Source organism: Canis lupus, chromosome 20 (assembly GCF_011100685.1).
Source record: "Canis lupus familiaris isolate Mischka breed German Shepherd chromosome 20, alternate assembly UU_Cfam_GSD_1.0, whole genome shotgun sequence".
Lineage (NCBI taxonomy): Eukaryota > Metazoa > Chordata > Mammalia > Carnivora > Canidae > Canis > Canis lupus.
Genome location: NC_049241.1, coordinates 27437802 through 27458383, shown reverse-complemented (window position 1 = coordinate 27458383; position 20582 = coordinate 27437802). Strand labels below are relative to the sequence as shown.

Genomic DNA, 20582 nt, shown 5'->3' with positions numbered 1-20582 from the left:
ATAAAATGTATTGATTTTTCCTCTTAATGAATCTCTGCCTTTATTAATATGTGTTTCCAGTTGCTTAAAAAATAAGTAAATTGTAATTTATGCATTTAACAAATATTTATTGAGTACTGAATGTCTGCTCTAGTCCCTGCTCCCACTGAACTATAAAAGCAGTGTCTCTCATGTAGCTTTTATTCTAGTTAGGAAGGGTGGAGACAAAATCAAGTAAAATAAGATTACTTCAGGTATTGATAAATGCTAGGAGTAATGTGAGAGAGAACGACCACCGGGTTAAGGCCCTTTAGGTAAGGCTAGTCAGAGAAAGCTTCTCTGAGGTGTTGATTTTGAAGGTCAGCAAGAAAAAGGTCTCTGGTCCCCCATGTGAACATGTGGAGGACTGTTGTTGCACACAGAGAAAAGAGCAAGTGCAGAAGACCCTGAGGTGGAAATGCGCATAGCAGAAAGGCCAGTGTGGAGGTGGAGAAGCAAAGTGTAAGGACCTGAGGGGTGTGGCTTAAGATTTGGAAAAGGGAGTACTGGGCCCTACAGGCCACCAAAGGATCAGGATTGGACAGTGCAGGTAATTTGAAGTTGCTGGGGTTTTGAGCAGCAAAGTGTCCTGATTTGATCGATGATTGCTCTGTGGAACATAGGAACAAGAGCAGAAGAGGGAGACCAGGTGGTGGGCTGCTTTGCCCTAGTCCAGTTGAGAGCTGGATCAGGAGAAAAAGCTTAGATGAAGATTGGAGCAGAGGCTGAGAGTTGTGGCCAGAATTGCAGTCTGCATAGAAGTAGACAGGCAGCGCGGGACCTGCTGATGGACTGGGGATTAGCAATATGGGGAAAGAAGGGATGAGGAACGACTCATGGGGTTTTTGGCTCAGGCAGCTGGATGATTTTACCTAGTTGATGAATCAAGGGGCTGTTCTTCCAATTTGTGTGTGGGACTTTTTTTTTTTTTTTTTTAATGTGGTATTCTGACCTGAATGAAGGGTCCTGATGTATTATATTCATTCTTTAGGCATTTTGTAAATATTGTAGGGGCTGAAAATGATTATTGCAATGATGCCAAACTTTGGCATTTTGTTGTTGTTGTTTTAGTGGAACGGTAGTTATCTAGCCCTGGAAGCTAGGAAGCTAAAGAGGATGTGCACGCTTTCCTGGGACTTCTTAGCTTCTCATTCTGCTAACAAAAACATGCCGATTAAAAAGCAAAAACACATGCATTTTGATTTTTTTCATTATTAAGGTAGTAGTATACATTGTAAAAGAAAAATAAATATGAAAGAGAAAGATGAATATGAAATCAGAATGAATAAAAGTTTCTAGACCCTGCATGTAGACATATTTGGCTGTATATATCTTATTCCCTCATACATGTTAATACTGGATTTGTTATAAGTTTACTTTTTTAACTTAATAACTTAATCTTATTTTTTCATGTGAATTCATACTACACTACTTCTTTTTAAAGACTATTATTCCACTTTATTGGTGTAATTAAATTAATTTCACCCGTCCTCTATTGGTAGACCTGTAGTTTCTCAGTGTTGCTTTATGACAGGCAGTGCTTTAAAGAACATTCTTCTTTGGGAGTGTCTGTCATTTATTTCAGTGTATTAATTCTCCACATGGAGGCTGCTCAGAGCTGCCCTCTAGGTTAGTGTTACTGTGATTTATTTATTTATTTTTTAAAAGTATTTATTTATTTATTCATGAGAGACACACAGAGAGAGAGAGAGAGAGGGGCAGAGACAGGCAGAGGGAGAAGCAGGCTCCATGCAGGGAGCCCGATGTAGGATTCAATCCCAGGTCTCCAGGATCACACCCTGGGCTGAAGGCAGTGCTAAACCGCTGAGCCACTGGGGCTGCCCTTTTACTGTGATTTAACGAAATACTTCCAACAGTTCTTCTAATGTGTGTCACCAGAATAAAATAGTGAAAATGTGAGTTTCTAGCGGCATTAATCAATAAGTAAATAAATATTTTTTATTCACCAGTGCTCTTCTTGACCTGTCTAGTATATATAGAAATCATCAGGATGGCTGTGCTGCAGATTTTAAAGGGGATATTTCAGTATATAAAGCCGCATTTTAATTAAACTTGCTAAAAGATACTTTTCCCGAGTCATTTCACAAGACTAACGTGTATGTTTACTGGTTACACAGCTGCTATTTCAAAACTCGTTCAGCTGTGGTCTTACTTATGACCAGAAGAGGGAGTTTTTATTGCTTCTTTATGCGCTAATACCTACTACCTGGCTGGAATAATTCCTCTCGTGCATGTGCTAGCCCACACCCACAAAACAAACTGGTTTGAGGCAAGGGAGCAGTGACTAAATTTAGCTCTTCCTTCCTCATTTCACATTGTGTATATAGAAACCCCAGTATTTAGGCTTACTTCTACATTTTGTTATTAAGATAACAATTCTCAGATTGAATTTCAAAAGAAATTTTATACCTTTTCCTCTTGTGTTTTAATGTTTAAAAAGAGAGAGAGAGGGCAGGGAAGGTAATTATCTCAGTTTTAAAAGTTAAAAGCAGTAAATCCCTAATCATACACGATAGAGTTCTTGATCAGTAGTCTCCTAAGGCCAGAAACAAACTCTGGAATGAAATTTGTTTATTGCTTCTTATGCTTGATATTTTCAAAAGATTGTTAGAATGTCTAAGTACTGAAGATTTGTAGTGAGCTTTTTATTTATTTATTTTATTTTTAGATTTTATTTATTTATTCATGAGAGACACAGAGAGAGGCAGAGACACAGGCAGAGAGAGAAGGGAGCCTGATGTGGGACTTAATCCCAAGACCCTAGGATCACACCCTGAGCTAAAGGCAGACATTCAACCGCTGAGCCACGCAGGCGTCCCTGTAGTGAGCTTTAGAATGTTAAAATATTGTTTCACCAGAGTGGCTAATAGGCCTTTTTTCTTTGTGATTCTTAGTGTGCTCAGTTGTGCTACTTGAATCTCAGTTGGCTTAGCCAAACAAATGAAATAGGAGCCCTAATCAGGATCTCCTTGTTTGATGTAATACCAGAATTTAAGGCTGCCTAAATTTTTCTCTAGCTCCTTTCACAGTGCATTCTTTAAGAACAAAAATTTGTTAGTTTCTTTGTGGATTTTTGAATATGCATGAATATATTAAATATATAAACATATTTTTACATAGATACACAAACATGATCTCAAATAAGCTATTTTCGGTTTAGCCTACTTATTTTATTGGCTCTTTCTGCTTGCCCACCCTTTCCAACTATAAGTCTTCTCTTTCTGTAAACCATCTATAACTTAGTACAGTATTAGTACCTTAGTACGTTTTCTATATTTTTTCTATATATATAGAAAGTGTTAGTACCTAACTTAGTATATACTATATTTTTTCTCATGCTAATGAATTTGGGCACATATCCTGTGATTTATTAGTTAAGGACTTTTGGTCATAGTTTTATGGAAAATGGATTCTATTATATACACTTCTGCTTCTTTCCTACTCAACAATACCACAAGAGAATTCATTCACAGGCCAGGATATAACACGAATCCCCCCTTATTAACGGTTGCTTACTATTCTAAGGTGTGGCCAGGCAGTAGCTTCCGCCTTGAAGTCCTCTGCCTGTTGGACATACACGTATTTCCTGCTTTTTGCCTCCAGGAGCAAAACAGTAGTAACCCTCCTGCTACATATATAACATCTTTAACTCCTGTGGTGGTTTTGTTTCTGTGGGAAACACAGAGTCTCAGGAAGGGATTCCTGGGTCAGAAAGGATATCTATATGCATTGTTAATAGCTGCTACTAGATTGCTTTCCACAAAGGTTGTAATACTTTGTATCTACTAGACATGTATGACAGTGTCACCACCAGGAGTAGATGTTCTATTTATCTTTCTAAAATTCAGTTTCTTTTTCTAAAGCATCTTAAAGTGTTTTATACACACACACACACACACACACACACACACACAGATGTGATTCATTGTAATTTGACTTTGAACTAAGTTTCTGAAACAAGCACAAATGTTTTTACTACCAGGCATATATCTTCTGAGTTTGAGTAATATGGAATGATATGAGGCAAGGAGATCTTTCAAAACGAGCAGTGATTTAAAAAAAAATATTCATTTAAGCAGTCATCAGCAATTTTTCCTGGCATCTGTGGGAAATTTCTATTCATCCTACTTGGAATTTACCTTAGGGGAGAATCTGCGTCTGCTAGGCTGGGATTCCTCTCAGCAACATGTTTAGGCTCCTGGAAGATAACAGTTTTGGGTAGATTTAATTGTAGGACTGATGATGTTAGTTAATCTGTTGTCAGTTTTGTTTCTGATCTCATTATCCTCCTTGCATTTGGTGTGACTGGTCACCTTTTAACAGTGTTCACCTTGTGTGTCAAATAATGACTGGACTGAGGTTGGACCGTGGTTAACATAAAGCCTTTGTAAATCAGACCATGAGGTTATGCTTACTTTATTTGCCTGCCTTTGAACAATGAGAACAGTTGAAAAGGGATACACACACACAGTGTGGCTGAGCCCTGAAGAGCCATCCACCAGAAGATCAGATGATGCCAGCTATAGGAAGGCTGCTGCATGGTATTAGCCCTCAAGGTGAATTATCCCCATTTAAACTTCATCTCCCACCTCTCCTAATCCAGCATGAGTACCTAATGAGCACTGGATAATAATGTAGCAACATTTCTTGGTGAAGCTAATCTGATTCTGGATAGCAGGCTTCCAGGCCCACAGCTGAATGAATTGCTTGGTATTTCCAAGTTTGAAAATACTTTCTCCCCCTTTCAAGTGTTCCTTGGCAGCAGGTAAGGAATGTTAAAGCTCCTGTAAGTGCCAATTAAGGCCAATTATAACTTGCCCGGCCTGCTGAGACACTGAAGTGGAGTCAGTAAAGACTTGGGCTCCTGTAAACTAGAGAACTGGCTGCCACCAAGGACAGGAACACAGCCTTTCCCAGCTGCCAGCAGCCTGTTGGTTGCCCTGCTGAAAATCAGATGACACCTGCCGGCCTCTCAGGGGTTTGTTGAGGAAATCCCAAGATTTGTTGGTGACGTCACTAATTTCTGTAGTAGGAACCTCTTTTCCCTTTTTGGCCTTTCTTTGAACTGATGCCCACCATCTAATTTCTCCTTGATTTCAACCATAAGAGCTAACATTTATTGAGCACTGAAAAGGTGGCAGACACTGCATTCTGTGCGTTACCTCCTTACTCCTCACCGCAGCCCAGTGGGAAGAGGCAGTCGTGGCACTTTCCCAGGAGAGGCCCCAGGCTCTGAGGGACAGAAGGCTTTTGGCCTAGGCTGCACAACTGGAGTGATGAGCCTGCGGGCTGTCCCCTAAACCCACACCTTTGAGGCACTGCCCTTCCTGGCTGCTGCTGGTGTGCTTGTTTGCTGTGAGCAGGCTCATTCACAGAAGAATTTTTGTTAGTTCAGGACTCCCTTTGTCCACCAGAATAAAATTGATGAATGCACACCATCCATAACACAGCCAATACCTATAATTTTTGGTCTGTAAGGCATGGATGTTATTCTATTAAAATGGTATTTTAGTCTGTAGCCTTTATTTAGTCTGTAGTCTTTGAATTTTTTTTCCATAAGAAAAATGAAATGTGACCATGTCCCCAGACCCAGACACTTAAATATGAGCTGTCACTGAGAAACTTAGTATGAAAATAAACTTTATTTGGATAGGATATTGGGAGATGGTTGGTAGAAAATCATAAGAATGCTGTCCAAGCAGAACAAAGTGGTATTGAAGTATTTGCTTAAACATTTTACTCAGGACATTCAGAGAGAATGTGTGTGTTCAAAAATCTAATTTGAAGCTTTATGCCCATTCTTTGTGTATTTGTGTATATTCTTACTGTACAAAATTATATTTTCCTGGCTTATTTATCCCTTTTAGGATATAGATCTTTAAGTTTAAATTGTTTCTCTCTTGTTTATGCAATTGACCTTTGAACAACATAGGTTTGAGCTGTGCAGATTTTACCTATTTATGTGTGGAGTTTTTTCAATAAATAAAGTACAGTTCTGTAAATGTATTTTCTCTTCCTTATAATTTTCTGTAGCTCATTTTAAGAAAACAGTACATAATATGTATAACATAGAAAATGTGTGTTAATTAACAATGTTAACAGTAAGGTTTCTTGTCAATAGTAGATTTTCATAATTAACTTTTTGGGGAGTCAAAAGTTAGATTTTTGGCCCTTTGGTATGGGGGGTCAGGCCCCCTAACCCCCATGTTGTTCAAGGATCAATTAACTATGAAGTTAAATATAGATTGTACCGTAGCAATTAAGTATGCAGAAATTCTCCCTAGTTTTCATCAGAATTACAAAAAGATTTGGTTCTTGGAACTCATGGATTGGCTGGATTTTTAATGATTTTTCCCCCAATATGTTCTACCGCCATCTACAAAAGGGAACAGTGGAAAGGCAAGCATTTGTGCTAGAACAGCGAGGATTCTGGGGTCTGGCTTGACAGGTGCGGTGATGTGGAACCGAAGCTTAGTCTGAGAAAGGGCTTCTTATCTCAGCTTTGTCCTGTGGCTGATGACATCAAGGAGAGACTCCTCAGCTGCCCTTTGGGGAGGGCGGGTGGGTGCAGTGAACAATGCTAAGACCTGTTGCGATCAGGATAGCAATGAAATTTTTTTTCTTCCAACTTAAGAAGACTTTTGGTGAATTAACTCTAAACTTCATATTTTTGCTAAACTTTTGTAAGATTTTCTTATCTTGCGCTTCTGAGACCTGCTGAGGCCTCCTACCTGGTGTTCCTGGTGTCTTTTAAGGACCGCCATAGTTTTGGCATTGTTTGACTGTGACTATGAGAAGTCTGGGAAAAAAAAAAAAAAAGAAAGAAAGTAGGTTTCAGGAAAACCTCTGGATCTTACTTTTTTTTGCCATGGTTGGGATCTAAATGCTTGCCATGAAAATAAAGCAGTGTGGCTACTATCCTTGTGTTTTAGACTAAATTTGGAATTTGTGTCTGGTCTAATAGAAACCATTTCCTACACCTCACGACTCTTTCCCACCCCTCCCAGGCCAAATCTTTTCCACACATATAATTCATGACTTCTTGCCAAATATTCTCTATGGGGTGATGGGATTCTGTAGAGGAATTCCAGCCCCCCACCCCGCCCCTTTGACATTTAAAAGTGTTCATTCTGAACTATCAGGCATCCAAATCTATGTATGCAGCCTTTATCATCATAAAACTCAGGAGAGTTGGCTATTTTTTCCATATCTATTTCACAGTAAGATTTGGGGATTGAGAAGAGGAGGGTAGTTCTGTGGGGAGTATAATAGGGGTCAGAGAGGGAAACAGACCAGGAAGACACTGTTTATAAAGAGCCATTAGTTAGAAAAGTTTTTGGATTAAAAGCATAAAAGGTCTCAGCTTTAGTCAGTCACCTAATGATTGAACACCAAATTCCCAATCAGGTGTATATCTTTCTGAAATTAGATGTATTTACAAATGTGCATAGAAAATTGGTTAAGATTTTTGTTACTAGATTTAGGAAGGAAAAATAAGCTTTGGTATGACAAGTTTTAATTATATTTAAGTGTAGATCATGGGGAAATGAAATGATGAGAGAGGCTGCTGATTTTTATAGAAATTGCATTAACTTTAAAACTTCTGGGTTTGTGGAGGCTTAAAATGTAGGCTGTATAATGAATCATGTAAATTTTCTAATATACCTGGTAGCAGCATCCATTTAAAGGTATTTAGAAAAATCAGGGTGTGAGTAAATTCACATTTTTTAGCAGGTTAAATTTGTAAGTTCCATCTTCCCCAGTTTTGGTAAATTGCCTTTCAAATAGAAGGATTAATTTACACCAGCCAGGACGCCTTGTATGACCATATTAGATGAAATTAGACTCCACCCCTTGTTTTCTGTTGATCTGCCAGGACCTTTGTAATTCAAGTGCTTTTTACAGTAGTAGCAAATGTTACATAAGACCAAACATGGAGCATATTTGGAGTTGGTGGGCAGACCCAAGTCATGATGCAAGCTTGCAGTAGCAAGTGTGCAATGAAGCACAGCCAGATTATGTGAATGGAAGGTGACAAGAAGCCTCTCCAGAACAGCCCTTCCTCCGCACGAGGGCTGAAAGCTCCACTGGGTAAGTTTTCGGAGGCAGTTTCTAGAGGCTGGGCTTGGCTCTGGGCCCAGCTGTGGATGAGCTTGTGGGAGGTGGGTTAGGTCCTTGCTAATGTTACATGGAACCAAACGGAGCGGGAAGAGTTCCTGCAGGCCTCTTTCCTCCTGGCATTTGGCCTCCCCTGCCAGCAGGCCGTGAGCTGTATGTTGCTGAACTGGTGGAGGGAGTGAGCTCTGCAGAGCTAGTGGATCAGAGTGGGTAATCGCAACGAGGGGGATTAGTTGCTGCAAGCCCTTCACCGGAGCCATTCTGAAATGTCATTTGAGTGGTCTGGACAAAGTTCAAACGCAGACAGGAGTCTAGTTTGTTATTAACTCCAACAAAATGCTGAGGTTTGCACCAAACAGTTCCCGTATCTCAAAACAGGGAAAGCATTAGTTACGCTGCTCTCTAAAAATGGAGGAACGCTGTTACACGCTTTAACTGTTTGTTTTTTATCTCACTTGTGGTAAATGAGGTTTTATGACAGGCAGTTCATAGTGTTTCCTGTAGAATGTGTTTGAAAGCTGTTTTGTCAGATACTTCAAATCCACAGCAAAGTTTCAAACAGAACACTGTGTCAAGAGGACGAACAGCTTCAAAATACAAACAGTAGCCCTGGAAAGTCATTCAATAACTTAAATTGAGTGTATAAAAATTTAATTACATACTGACTGCCAGAAAGAACGATTTTTTTTCAGTTTTGTTATCAAGGTAGCTAGGGCAGCTCAGCTAATTGTTTTTGGCTGTTAGGAGTCTGTTCTCAAAGTTGCCCTGTCCCATGCTTCTGTGGGTGACGTGACCGTGGAGTTCTTTACCTTTCCCTGGATTCACTTTTCATGGCTTACGCATTAATGAGCTTGACCAGATAATTTTAATTGAGGTTGAAATTTAGCTCCCACCACTTTAAAGGTCTGTCGATATCGGCAGGTCTTAATTAAATCTTTAATCAAATTGCTGTTAATTCCCTAAAATTTATTTTTTAAGAACTTTCTCATCAGACAGTTTTAGTTTTGCTGTTTGTGGTTTCGTTTTTGAATATTGCTTTTGATGTTTATTAGCTGATAGCCCCAGCCCGAAGGTGGGGCAGATACTGTTTCTCTTTTCAAAAAAACAAAAAAATGTGTGCCACAAATTCATTGAAAACATTGGCATTGTGAAGTAATGAATCACTCATTCCTTATTAACCAGAGTGCTTAATGAGGAAGGCTTGGGGAGCGGTATTCTGAGTTTGAGGTTTCTGTTGTTCCCATGTTCAGTCTGCTTCCCTCCCCCATCCGGAATAAATTGAAATTAAAAGGATACCAAATTAGTGGGGAAAACCAATAAGGATGTGACTTAGACTCAGTGTAGCTCTCGATGGCAGATGGAGCTGGCATTCCATTGCACCTTGGACTTGCTACTCCTTTTGGGCCTAGGAATAGTGTTCCCTGTGGGGGTTCCTGCACAGCAGTTTTCATTTTAAAAGATAAACAGAATGAAAACAATGAAAAGGAGAACTCTTAAGTTTTACCGGGTTCTTTTTAATTGTCTCTTTCTACCCGTGTGTGTGTGTGTGTGTGTGTGTGTGTGTGTGTGTGTGTTTGAAATTTGGATTGGAGTGGGAAAGGCATACTTTAGTTTTTTTTAGATTACTGTTTGCATTTTGATGAAAACCTTGTGTCTTTCATTTGGGACCTCAGCCCAAAATGTGACTACAGAGAAGTTTGGGTATGGATTGAGTATGTTGATGCTTGAGCTGTACATGGTATATAATGAATTGGAAGACTAAACCTCAAATGAGAACTCCCCGAACTGGAGGATGCTTCCTTCCCTAACCAGTGAAGGATTAAATCAGAAGTAGCTGGAGATTGGTCTAGTTTTGGTTTTGGCTCTTTTTTTCCCCACATGTTGATATCTGAGGAATGCAAGTATTTCAAGTCATTGATGACTGTGAGAGAGAGCAGGGAGCAAGTTTGGGGGAAATGCCATGTACCACTCAGATCACATTTGTTTCAGTCAGGGTGATTGCTTGCTGCACTCTGCTAGCATCCTTTGGGTAACACTGTGCTTCCTGAGGACGGCAGAGAGAAGTCCTTGTGACTGTTAGCAACATAGAAGTGTCAGCCAGCATGTCATTTGTGGTGTGATATCTTATAGTCAGAAATGGTGGCTGTGAAATTAGAGTTCGGTGGCTGTATGTTGCTCAAGGCAGCTGCAGCCTTTTCCCCAAAGGTACTTGTACTGAAAACATCTGTGTGTGCCTGTGTGTGATCATGATAATCCTTAGCTCAGAGTCTGCACCTTGAACACAGTTGCAGATGTATAGGAAGGGCCCACATCAGGAGATGAACTAATCTTTAAGACGATTCACTTTTCCTTAAAACAAACTGCTTTATGACACTGATTATGAAGAAGGGATGTTATTACGTACAACCAAGAATTGCCTGTAATACCATTCAGCGCCTCCTCTTTTTCTCTCGGGTTTCCTCTCCTCTAATAAAGTACTTGGGTTTTTAAAAAAAGTTATTGTAACAATGTTTGCAAAGGGCTACAAGTTAAGATGGCAGGGTAGGAGTACCCCCAGGTAGTAAGTTTTTCGTATTTCTCACATACTTGAAAGCAAAGTACAGAAAGAACAGTCCCTCCCCATGGGAAGAATTCCTGGCAAGAGGATTATTTGAAGTTGCCATATTTCTGCTCCCTTCTTAGCAACATTATTTACAATCCATTCACGCCTGTCCCTTCCCCCACTGGAGTTGGAGTTGTTCTCCCTTGTAATCTGCCCTTTGTGATCTGTTCTCTTTCATGCAGCTAGTGTGAATGGGGATGCTGCAGTGTGCACCCTGCCCAGAGACGTGGAAATGCCAAGAGACCCGGAATACTTTAGTGGGGCTTTTATTTCCGTCATAAAGCACTGACTTGAAGAGCTTGATAATTTGATTATAGACCTTTGGTGAAAAGTTGTTTCAAGTGGCCCAAGTGCTATAAATGACTCTCTCTTCTGCACTTTCCCCTTATGTTTTAATTTAAAAGCACCTCTGCGTTAGGGGGAGGAGAAATGCATTTGGCAGAAGTCGCAGTTGGAGACTAATTTGTTAGGGCAGCCAGTGTTGAAATCATCCTTTTCAATTAAATCTCTCTAGTGGAAATGATGCTGAGTGCTTTGTGGTAAAGACTTTTTCTTCTTCTCTGTTTTCCAGCGCCGTTTGTAACCCACCTAAGCATGCTTTCCTGAGGCTGTGTCCCAGCTCCAGTTTTAGCTAATTGTCCTTTGAGGCACTGCCTGTCAGAGGTCAGCTTTGGATTCCTCAACCTGTGATTTGAATGTTCCAGGGACAGTCTCATGGATTGGCTTTTTTTTTTTTTAGCATTAGACTACACCCGGCTCTCTCTGGAGGAGTCTAATTGAGTGTCTGGGGATACTAAAGAAGTTGGATCAAGGAAAAAGCAGATCAAGGATTAAAGAGAATATGTGAGGACAGGAAGTGGGGTAGGACCATATTTGCTGGTCAGACGCTTGAGAGTGCCTTTACAAGAAGGAAACTTACAAGGAAAAGTTGACCATGAAAGTAGTGAGAAGACATCATCAAATGCTTCATGTCCACGTGCAGTGATTTCATATCCATGCTGTGAATTTAGATAGGATGCCAAGTATTTTTTATAATAGTTATTAGGTAAGGGGCACATGGGTGGCTCAGTGGTTGAGCGTCTGCCTTTAGCTCGGGCGTACTGGGACCAAGTGCTGCATCGGGCTCCCCACAGGGAGCCTGCTTCTTCCTCTGCCTGTATCTTTGCCTTTCTCTTGGTGTCTCTCATGAACAAATAAATAATATCTTAAAAAAAAAAAGTTATTAGGGAAAAAAAATAAATACTGTGTTGGACGCCAAGTCATGATTTTATAGATAATGCTTATTAGGATAATATGAAATTACATATACCTAGTCAGCTGCTGAACTTGAAAAATATAGTAAGTAGATAATCTAGATAATGTGCAGAAACGACAAAAGGTCCAAAGTGGGATTCAGCTTTGAATGTCAAAAGTCTAGGGCAAATACTGATGTGGAGCTAGGGAGATGTACAAGGAAGATGCTCTGCAAATTGAAAAATGTATATGTAGTCTTGATTTATAGTTTCCTGATCTTGGATGTTTTTTTAGGGGTCATTCTTAAGACAGACAGCTGATGCCAGTTGACACCTCACAAGTTGTGTCTGGCAGCCTGAAAGTGAAGTATGACAGTTTGTGTTAATTGGGAGCTGAATAATAGCACATTTATGGTTATTTTTCAACCTGGATGTTAAAATAAACAACTTAATAAATTCTGTGAAGAGCCTGCTTAAAGAATGACCCTAAGTTTCCAAACCTAACCTTTTGCTATATGCAGTTATTATTTGCTATGCCTAGCCAAATGATCCACACATGCACATTTAACTTTTGATAGCTCTGTACACACTTATTTAAAAATCCTTGTTTAAAAGAGAGCAGTTATAGAGTATTAGTGGGTTGGGGCTGTCAGAGACCCCATGAAATCATACATTCCTTGAAGTGTTGATTGGTATTTTTCATAAGGCCTTTCTGTACAGAGTACACACTCTTTGTAACCTTATCTAACCAAAGCTATCCAGGAGTGTCAGTTTCATTTAGAGGAAAATTTGTGAGTTTTAGGAGTCATTTCTTCAATAATCTGCCTCAGATTTCCACCTTTGGATATATAAGCTGAATTTGAGACTTGATCTTCACTTTATTCCATTCCATTCACCTGCACTTCTTCCACAGTGACTTATTTCTGTCGGGAAAATGAGCCAACTTTTTGTTTATGAAATAACTTTAGCTTGAATGAACATTCTTTTTGGTTGGTGTAAATTTACTCATTTTAAAATGAATTTTAAAACTTGTTCCTCTGAGCTTTTCTGAGAAGAGCTTAGTGTCTTGCTGGACTGACAGACATATACACCCAGTATGAAGCCTCTACCTGTCCCACGCCAGAGAAGATCACTTACAGTGGGTTAGGTTTAGTAGTAGGTGACTTCTGGCTGTTTTGATCATATGCACACCTTTCTCACAGAAATCTATAGTTGAATGACCGGGGGCCACGTGTCTCCATGTCTGCTGAGTGGTGTTATGGTGCCTGGTCCATAATTGTCCCTGTGCTAGGGCTTGACTACACTCCATCATTCAATTTCCAATAGCCCTGCCGGGTAGGCTTAACAGATGAAGGGGCTGCCAAGGTGTGTGGAATCCAGTGATTGTCCGGCATTACCCAGCTGGTCAGGGGCAGAGCAAGGCTTTGAACCCATCTGTCTGATTCCAAAAGTTCTTATACTCTCAGGGGACATTTTATTTTAGTTTGGATTCTCTTCAGGCTGGTTAGTCACTTAGTCCAAGTCAAGACTGTGCCCAACAGCCCTGAGCCTCTGCTGGAAAGGTGACTATGACCTTCCAGAGCCCAGAGTGACAATAAGCATGCATTGTGTTGGTCCAGAGGGGGCCAGCCTAATCCTATAGAACAGGTATATGCTGCCCCTCCTGCTGGTTCTTAGTAAAACAGACTCATCTTGGAACTTTGTAAAATGTTTCTTTTTAGCCAGAAAGACAGCTCTGCTTGGCACTTTCTACAAAAATTCACTTTTCAAACCATCTCTGATGCTTTAAACACTGCCCACCCCCACTCCCCTCCGCCCCAGCAAAAAAGAAAAAAGCTACACTGGCTGACATGCATAGCTAATCTTTAGGGATAGCAGCTTACAAAACGGAAAGATGAAATCCACAACAACCTGGTTCTCCCTTAAACAGATTCTGGATCCCTCTCCTGAATTCGCTAAAATTCTGTCTCGACCTTGTGTGTTTAGCCTCTGCAATCTTTTGTGCTGGCAGTTAGCCTGCTTTTGCTGAGCACCTGGGAAGATGGGCTTCTTACCGTTATATGCCCCAACCCTCACCTTCGCCTCTCTCTTCTGCCTGCCTTTGGACAACATATTATGGTTTGTTAATAATACCACTTGAGAGCAGGTGGGTTATAGTGTGATCCAGCCTGGGTGGTAGAGTCAACCTGCCTAGGATTGTGTCCCAACTATGCCTCTTAACTAGTTGGGTAATGTTGGATAACCCACATAAGTCCTTTAAAGTCTTGGCTTCCGGGGGATCCCTGGGTGGCTCAGCGGTTTAGCGCTTGCCTTTGGCCCAGGGCGGATCCTGGAGTCCTGGGATCGAGTCCCGCATCAGGCTCCCTACATGGAGCCTGCTTCTCCCTCTGCCTGTGTCTCTGCCTCTCTCTATGTCTATCATGAACAAATAAATAAAATCTTTAAAAAAAATAAAGTCTTGGCTTTCTTATCTGGAAATGGGATCACAACAGTATCTGCTTTGTACAGAGATGGTCAGGACTGAATGAGATAACCTCTGCAAATTATGCAGCATGATGCCTGACATGTGTTTTCTGCCCAGTAAACAGTGGCTACTATTGTTGAGATTGCTGAAGGTGAGACTTCTGATCAGTCAGTTGTTTGAATTATAAAACATTAACAAAAGAGCCCTAAGCAAAAATAAGTTTGTGAAGTGGTCTTCATAGCTGTTAGGTGCTCTTGCCTGCTCTTATGTGATGAACACTGAGAATAGAACAGATTGATTACTTCTTCATAGATGATAATATGTCTTGCTGTATTTTGGCATGTATGAAACTGAGGCTAGAATGCCACATGAAATTTCTCTTTTTTTCAAAAGTGTAATCAAGTAAGCCATAGTCATTATAGAAAAATGAAACTATCCAAAAGAATTTTAAAAATATAGACCCTAATTCCAGGAATAAGCACTTAAAATTTGACATACATCCTTGTAAATTTTTCCCCCTGAATGAGTGGTTCGAAGTTACAATTTGCTTTGACAGCTTTTTAGGTTTGTGCCCTAACTTTGACACTTGTGCATATGAATTATTTTTAGTTATTTTCAAAGCATTATTTATTTATGACTTAAGATCGATCTAATTATTTGCTTTGAATTCCTACTTGGTTTGTACCTGGGTGTCAACACGTACATACATTTATTTTTAAACCTCAGCATAAATCCCAGGTTGTAAGTATTCTTGGTTGCTTTCCATTTTGGAAGACTTTGCTTGTTTGGGGGCAGGGTAGGGCAAGAGCACTAGCAAGGGGAGCAGCAGGAGAGAGTAGACTCCCTGCTGAGCAGGGAGCCTGGTGTGGTGTGGTGCTTGATCTCGGGACCCTAGGATCATGACCTGAGCCAAAGGCAGATGCCTGACCAACTGAGCCATCCACGTGCCGCTCCATTTTGAAGACTTTAAAAGAGCTGTCCTCTACCTTAGCCCTCCCCAATATCCTGCCATTGCCTTCAGTGGTAGCACACGTTCAAGGCATAAGGAGGAAGAAAGCTCAGTGCATCCATCTTTTTATGCTTGCTTACAGTCTCTTTCTCTCTCCCTCCCCCACAACCATTTATGTCTGCCTCTTTCTCCCCACATCTGCCTGTCTGCTTTGTTTAACCCAAACCTCCAATGTCACCCCCACTCCAGCTCACCCATGCCTGTCGGTTCAGTCTGGCTCTCTCTGTTCTGTGTTTCCCTATATCTGTATTTGTCTCTCTGTTGGTCTGCCTAACTCTCTCTCCCTCTTGCTGGAGCCATTCAAAGTGCCCTCCTCATTCAGGGACAACAGTGTGCTTTCTCTGAGCTGGTGCCAGACCCTGGAGAGAGGAGTGCTTTGAAAACTCAACTTGGACTCCTCACCAAACCACATTGCAGTTTATGCTTAGCATCTGGCCACCAATTTGCCCACTTAATATAAGGTCCCTAACCCTACCCATAAGTTGCCCATTTCTCTTTTGATCTAGGAACAAACACTTTTTTTTTTTTTAAGCTGGAAGCCCAGCTTAAAATCTTATGAAAAATAAAGGCCCACAGTGAAAAGATGAGAGTCCAACTCAGCTGTAATTAAATTTGTTTTTTCCTCTTTTGCTTTCTCGCAAAGGGTAAGCCAGATACCGCCCTTTCCAGAGAGTAAGTTACCAGACCATAATGTGAAGGAACAGCTTAATTCAGCAGCACGACAAGGATTTGAGCTGGCACTTTTCAGCCAGAATCTGTTACACACACACACACACACACACACACACACATACACACACGCACACCCCACAAGTCTGTTTCAAGTTTTAGTGAATGAAAGAAATTCACATGATAGATTGCCATTCTTAGCATCTTAAAATGCTTTTTCTAAAAGCCCTGGATGAGAGGGAGAGGGAGAAGCAGACTCCCCACTGAGCAGGAATCCTGACACAGCAGTGGATCCTAGGACCCTGGGATTATGACCTGCCTCAGCCGAAGGCAGACGCTTCACCAACTGAGCCACACAGGCATCCCTTTAAATAGTTTTTATTATTGAAATAGAAAACACAATTTTTTGGAAATGTTTTCGATACATCAGCTGACTTCTAATGTTAGGAGGCTTTGATTCTTGATTTTTCTAGTGCAAAATCCCGTATCAAGAGCTAGTAGACTAGAAAAGCATTAGCTGAAGAAAATGCTGGGAGTGGACTAGGATGGGAATGGAGAATTAAAAGGACAAGCTTGAAGTTACAGTCAGTTCTGCTGTCACACAGCACACATTCCTAAGAAATTACTGCACTGTGCAAAATTGTGTCATAGAATCCACATGAGACTCAGTGGCAAAATGGGGTTATGGGCACAACACTCAAAACTTCATTAATGGGGCAGCCCCGGTGGCGCAGCAGTTTAGCGCCGCCTGCAGCCCAGGGCGTGATCCTGGAGACCCGGGATCGAGTCCCACGTCGGGCTCTCAGTATGGTGCCTGCTTCTCCCTCTGCCTGTGTTTCTGCCTCTCTCTCTCTCTCTCTCTCTGTCTCTATGAATAAATAAATAAAATCTTAAAAAAAAAAAACTTCATTAATGATACACACAAAAAAGGTAGCAACCTAACAAAACTGGTAGCACAGTTTTACATAGATTAAGTGGTTAAGGGTAGGTAAATGCAAAAAAAATTACCTGACAATTGCTTTTGGAAGTAGGTGTTGGAAGGGAGGCTGCAGCTTGTGAGCTCTTGTGAAGTAGTGGATGGAAGGTTATCTGAAATCGAGGGAAGGTCATAGCACCAGTTGTGGATGGGTGTGGCTCCTCACATCCATGATGAACTGGGGTAGATGGTGGATGTTTGGGGGGAGGGGTATGTTTTGTGTACGCCCCCGTGGCTCAGTTCAGCCAGGTATAATTTTCTGCTCTGACGTAGTGCTTTTTGCAGATGAGATCTTGCAAAAGCAAGTGCAGTATTTCATTATGTTCAGATCATTCCTTAGTATATCAGGGGCTTTATAATAAATTTACTTTCTCAACACAAGCATTACAAGCAAAACTGTATTGAATTAGATTGAGAATTTGTTCTCTAAGACACTTGTTTGAGAATTCTGATCCCTAGAGAATAGTAAAAAGAGTGTACTTCATTAAAGTAAAAGATTTATTTATTTATTTACTTACTTATTTATTTATTTATTTATTTATTTTAAGATTTTATTTATTTATTCATGACAGGCACAGAGAGAGAGAGAGAGGCAGAGACACAGGCAGAGGGAGAAGCAGGCTCCCATGTAGGGAGCCCGACATGGAACTCGATTCCGGGTCTTCAGGATCCCACCCTGGGCTGAAGGCAGTGCTAAACCGCTGGGCCACCCGGGCTGCCCCTTAAAGTAAAAGTTTTAGTTGGGGTTTTATTCCTTCTTCATAGCAGAAACATGGTATTTCTTTAGTACGCTTCCATCAGAAGCACAGAAGATTGCTGTGGATGAACGTGGAGGAATATTTTATTATTTATTATAATGTACTTCAAAAATCTTTGTAACAAGCTTATCAAACCTACTGTTTCATAGATACTGTTGTTTGGAGAAATAGCTCTCAGTTCAGGATGGTACCATGCTTCACACTGGGTTATGTGAAAATTGGAGGGTAGTTTCAGGTTCCCCTGGCATAGGGGCACTGCTGGTGATTAAGGGATAGTGGACAGGACCTCTCTCTAATCCTGAAATCCTGTACAAGAATTGTCCTGTCAGAAATACCAATGATGCCTCCATGAGAGAGACCAGTTAATGTTGGCTAAGGAGGATGAGGGAACCGTAGAGTTGATAATTTAAATAAAAGTGTAAAGTAAAAAATAGTATTTTATGTAGCTTTGGTAAGAATGATGAAAATTGCAGTTGATGGAAGTCTGGAAAGCACAAGTTGAGAACAGGTAGTAGCAGTGAGCTTTATTTAATAGGCCCTGATATAGAGTGCCATGGCCCAGGCAGTGTTCTCAGTGCTCTACAAATGTTAACTTACTCAGCCATGTCTAATGGTCTGGAGCATTAGCCTTGTAGAAGGAAGGCTCTCAACCTTGACTGCACAGTGGAATCACACTGGGGTGCTTATAAAAGTCTCGATGCCCAGACCACACCCCAAACCAGGTAAATCAGAATCTCTGAGGGTGAGACTCAGTATTTTTTAAGCTCATTAAGTCAGTGCCAATGTGTGACCATGATTAAGAACCATTTGTCTAGGGCCATTTGAAAATCACTCCTCCTCACAAGAAAAGCTGTACCACTAGTGCAAATGTTAATTGAAGGTCTGCTCTATGCCATGCCTCACAGGGGCAGAGATGACCCAGAAAGGAAGCTTCACCATCCAAGGGAGGTGGCAACTGGAAACTGATTTTTGCAACTGGAAACTGATTTTTACAGTCCTGGCTGACAAGTGCTGATGCTTGGAAGGATATTCAGACAATATTTTGGGATGACAGAGGAGAGAGAAACTAAATTAGAATATGGGGGGCGGGGATCCCTGGGTGGCGCAGCGGTTTAGCGCCTGCCTTTGGCCCAGGGCGCGATCCTGGAGACCCGAGATCGAATCCCATGTCAGGCTCCTGGTGCATGGAGCCTGCTTCTCCCTCTGCCTATGTCTCTGCCTCTCTCTCTCTCTGTGACTATCATAAATAAATAAATAAAAATTAAAAAAAAATGTGGAGGGGGAAACCTCTAGGATGCCAAATTTAGAAAGTTATTAAACCTCAATTTTTAAAAATTTTCCCTCCCATACACACAATTTTCATTAGGGGGGGGAAAAAAGCAACAGGCACTTAAAAATCACTATCAGTTTAGCCATCCTAACTTGGTTGTGGCTTTTGTGTAGTCTAGTTGGACAATTGGAATTTTGTCTGTAGATAGGTATAATTTTGTCCTGTTGTAGTGCAGGTCCTTAAGTACGACATAAAGCATTGTTGAACTAATGGCCTCCTGGGAATAAGTCATCTCAGCTTCCCAGAGAGCCTCAGGACTGGTATATAATGACCTTTAGAAATAAACCATTTATGTGATGCTTATAGTTATTGATTCTAGTTTGCTCAATTTTGTAAATATTCATATAGCTTCTGTACTGTAATAAGTAAATGTTGGATCCCTTGCATTTTAAAACTTACAGTTAAGCCATGTGTCATTTTAAATTGCAAGTTTAATTGAAGTCACTCACTAAGCTACCGTCATAAGGTACTTAAGTAGATAAAGTCACTAAATAATTTACGTGTTTCAGATAGTAACATTCTTCAGCAGCTCTCAATTTATTTAGTGTGGATAGCCTTATGCTGAGAAAACCTGATTCTCCACTGAGTAGACTTATTTTCAGTTAAACCTGTGTAGTCTGTATTTAACCATGAATTACTTCCTGGTTTAAAAAAACAGGCGTAGCTATTTGTGGTATTTTTGTCTTGTGCCTTTGGCATCTTAGTGGCATGAACCAGAGCTATGCCATCTGTAGTCAAGTGAGATTATTAAAAAAAGGGAGGGGGGAGGGCAGCCCAGGTGGCTCAGCAGTTTAGCGCCGCCTTCAGCCTAGGGCGGGATCCTGGAGACCATGGATCAAGTCCTGGGTCGGGCTCTCTGCATAGAGGCTGCTTCTCCCTCCGCCTCTGTCTCTGCCCACCCCCCCCACCCCACCCCCGTCTCTGTCTCTGTGTCTCATGAACAAATAAACAAAATCTTTCAAAAAGGGGGGGAGGGGTGAGTAAAGTGATTCACTGGAAAATTGCAGAACAAAAAAAAAAAATTGCAGAACAGATTCTTAAAGAATGATAAGATAACCCTAGAAACATTCTTATTTGGTATCATATGCTGGTGGGTAGTGACAAAAAAATTTAAGGTACAACTTGTTTCTTAACATTTTGCAATTCTGAAAATTGGAAAGATAGTATGCTCGAAAGGAAGAAAGAAATCCGTGCAGCGTCAATTAGTACAGCTCTGCAGATGAATGAATAATTTGCCTCCAACTGCAAGTTGGAGCGAGTGAGGGTCATTTCTAGCATGCAAAACCAAATAGTCTCAGGTTTAGAATGGCTGTTTAATTTCCTAATGGCTATCTATGTGTGATAAACCGCTTTATGCTGAGATGTTTCCGAAGCAGAAGGACCAG

At 40.8% G+C, this 20582-nt stretch overlaps 1 protein-coding gene across 8 annotated transcripts in view; it reads left to right on the top strand.

Annotated features, from left to right (window-relative positions):
* The window catches only part of ATXN7 (ataxin 7), a 139873-nt gene that overhangs the window by 97249 nt on the left and 22042 nt on the right, over positions 1-20582 (top strand). Inside the window, exon 1 of one of the 8 annotated variants that reach the window (XM_038565941.1) lies at positions 7941-8130. The exons of the other annotated variants lie outside the window; for them this stretch is intronic. Coding sequence (XP_038421869.1) covers positions 8064-8130 — 67 coding nt within the window. The 5' untranslated portion in view covers positions 7941-8063. Of the gene's footprint in view, positions 1-7940; positions 8131-20582 lie in introns of those variants that run through there. 8 annotated transcript variants of the gene reach the window in all.